We start from the raw sequence: 2,574 nt of genomic DNA, 5'->3' as shown, positions 1-2,574 counted from the left end.
CTAGACACAGTGTTTTTCAGCATCACGTTTCAATTTCACAGGTAAATATTAAGGTCCCATTTCACAATGCATCATGTACACTCCACACAAAACAAAAAAAACGCTAAATCTGTGCAACATATTTAAATAATATATACAAAAACGGTGACCGCGTGCAGTAAGAACTTCCCACTGTCGTGAATTCGGCGCTGCAAAACTAGTCATTCGTTTACAGACTTAAAATCCTAAATGGGGAGACTGTACTGGATACAAAGCCTGCCTATTTTGGAATTTGCAACAAAGGCTTTCTAACTGTCCCAGGGAGGTATGCCTCGGAGTCTTCGTGCTGACAGTCTGTTCTATACGTGATCTGATAGAGATTTCGCCGATCTGTCAGCTGCCAGCATTGGCAACTCGCTCCGCATCACATCTGTGCGTGTCTGCTAAGAGCATGGTGCACTTTAGAAACTGTTTTCTTCGATTAGTGTCCTTGCTTAAACAGGGCGAGGGCGGTTATCTTACATCAGTTGGGGCTGTTGCATAGATTCCTGGTGCGCTGGAGGGTACCACGATGTGTAGCTGGGGATGTAGTTTCCCGGGGTCCCTGTGGAGTTCTTGCCGGCAGATGAGGCGTTCCAGACGGGTGGAACGGGAGGGGAGGATCCGGATAGGCCCCTACCATTAGCAAGGGCGCTGTTCTCTAATGCACCATTACCCTGTTTCATCAGCTTTTTAAACTTAGAGCGCTTGTTCTGGAACCAAATCTTTACCTGTATAATATAACAAAAATGTTTTAAGTATTAAAACTTTACAAAAGATTACAACATATAAGAGTTTTACTTTTCTCAATCCTTCAAAAAAACATATCTCAATACAAGCATTTAAATGTTATAACTAACGCATGTTTAGAAAGTTTATAATTGTGCATACACCTTGCCCACGTCCTGTTATCTTAAATAGTTCCAAAATATTTACAAAAAAACCTTTGTACCAAGCTGTCATTTTCAGCCACTCGGATGAGCTCTTCTAGATAGGTACAATACTTCAAACACCAGACAGAAACTATAATGTAACATTTTGAGCAATATGACGGATTTCTTGTAGTAACTTGTTGAAATTGCTGCCCAAATAATTCGGTATGGTGTAAAACATACGATCCATGCTGCGTTCTCTTTAATGAACAGATTGTTGGTGCGTGAATGAGAATAGTCCCGTCATGTCTGTGCCATTTTATGGATTGGAGTTGCATTTTATTGCAATGCTTCAACGTCCTCTGATGTAAACAAATACTTGGAGTTATGCCTGGTGACACACACTTGTGTTTTTGTTTTAACTTGATGTAAACTTTGTATTAAAGTAAAGTTGCCAGGGTTTATGTGGGTTTACATTTCAACTTCACTTTACCGATGTCTGGTTTTGCTCGGCAGTGTGATTTATTCGATGTAATATTGGGACGAACAGATGAGCTTTGCATTTTAGTTTAATTATCTCTGTTACCTGTGTCTGTGTTAACCCCAAAGAAGCAGCAAGTTCGGCTCTTTCAGGCAGAGCCAGGTATTGAGTTTGTTGGAACCGTCTGTTCAACGCTTGCAGTTGTAGACTGGAATAAATGGTTCGGGGTTTGCGGATCTTTTTCCCTTTCCCATTAAACCTGACTTCTCCACTCTCCACCACGGTACCTTTATCTGATTCTGCTCCTAAAATAAAAAAAATAGACGTAACAATGCAAATCCAATGCATAATTGCCTCCAACAGAATAACAACGCATTTAACACAGCAGTTAAAAGTTTGTCTATTTTTACTAGCGACAGTTTATGTATAATTACCCATAATTGCATGCATTGTTTATAGCATTACGCAATAAATAATTACAAAGATCGGAGGCAGAATGATGCGAACTTCTGTGCTACAAATTTCCTCACTGGGCTGGTTCAACACTGCTGTAACATACTGCCTCTCGCTCACGTATTTTACAGCAAATTAGATTCAGCAGTTGACTGATTCGGCCGTTCTTACCTGTGTCCTCTAATCGTGTATGGGCCAGATTCGAGCTGTTTTGGTACGACTGCACTGGACTGATGTAAGGGTTAGTGGAATGGTTGTTCACTGAGTTGACATAGGGGTAGCCAAGTGATCGTGAGAAGGATGAAGCAGTGTTGAAGGAACTGTCATGTTGAGAATGGCCGGCAGAATGTAAACAGTGCATGGAGTAATGCCCGTGTGACATGGGAGGCGACATTTGTTGACTTGGTGGCCCAAACTCCATAAAAACTGCTTTACCCGAGACGGGGCTGTTGAGGTTTTCTGACATTGCGGTCATGGTCATCGTTCGCCTCCCAGCTTGTCACTTCACTTCTTTTTCTTCCACTACTCCCTCCGGCCGAGAAGGATCCCAATTTAAGCGAATCTGATTTTTTTCACTTTCCATTCATAAGAAAATGGAGTTTTTGGGTTGACAAAGTCGAGGCATGATGCTGTGAATACACACAAACTCGCCTGAAAGGTTTGACTCGGTACCTCATGAATATTCATCAACGCCGCACGCTGATAGGTCTACTTTCACCACGTGCTCTTCTGATTGGCTACATCCGAGGT

General features: G+C 41.9%; 1 protein-coding gene across 1 annotated transcript; it reads right to left on the bottom strand.

Moving 5' to 3' along the window:
* Positions 1 to 315: 315 nt before the first annotated feature.
* Positions 316 to 2,305, bottom strand: dlx1a (distal-less homeobox 1a). The gene is made up of 3 exons (XM_070874702.1): positions 1,996 to 2,305; positions 1,477 to 1,676; positions 316 to 749 (listed from the first exon to the last, which is right to left on the bottom strand). Exons 1-3 carry the CDS (start codon positions 2,303 to 2,305, stop codon positions 498 to 500), a joined length of 762 nt encoding a protein of 253 aa, XP_070730803.1. The 3' UTR covers positions 316 to 497.
* Between the last annotated feature and the right edge of the window lie 269 nt (positions 2,306 to 2,574).

The sequence above is a fragment of the Pristiophorus japonicus genome, chromosome 3, assembly GCF_044704955.1.
Source record: "Pristiophorus japonicus isolate sPriJap1 chromosome 3, sPriJap1.hap1, whole genome shotgun sequence".
Taxonomy (NCBI): Eukaryota; Metazoa; Chordata; class Chondrichthyes; family Pristiophoridae; genus Pristiophorus; species Pristiophorus japonicus.
The sequence above is the reverse complement of the archived record's forward strand: the minus strand, read 5'-3'. Positions and strand labels throughout refer to the sequence as shown.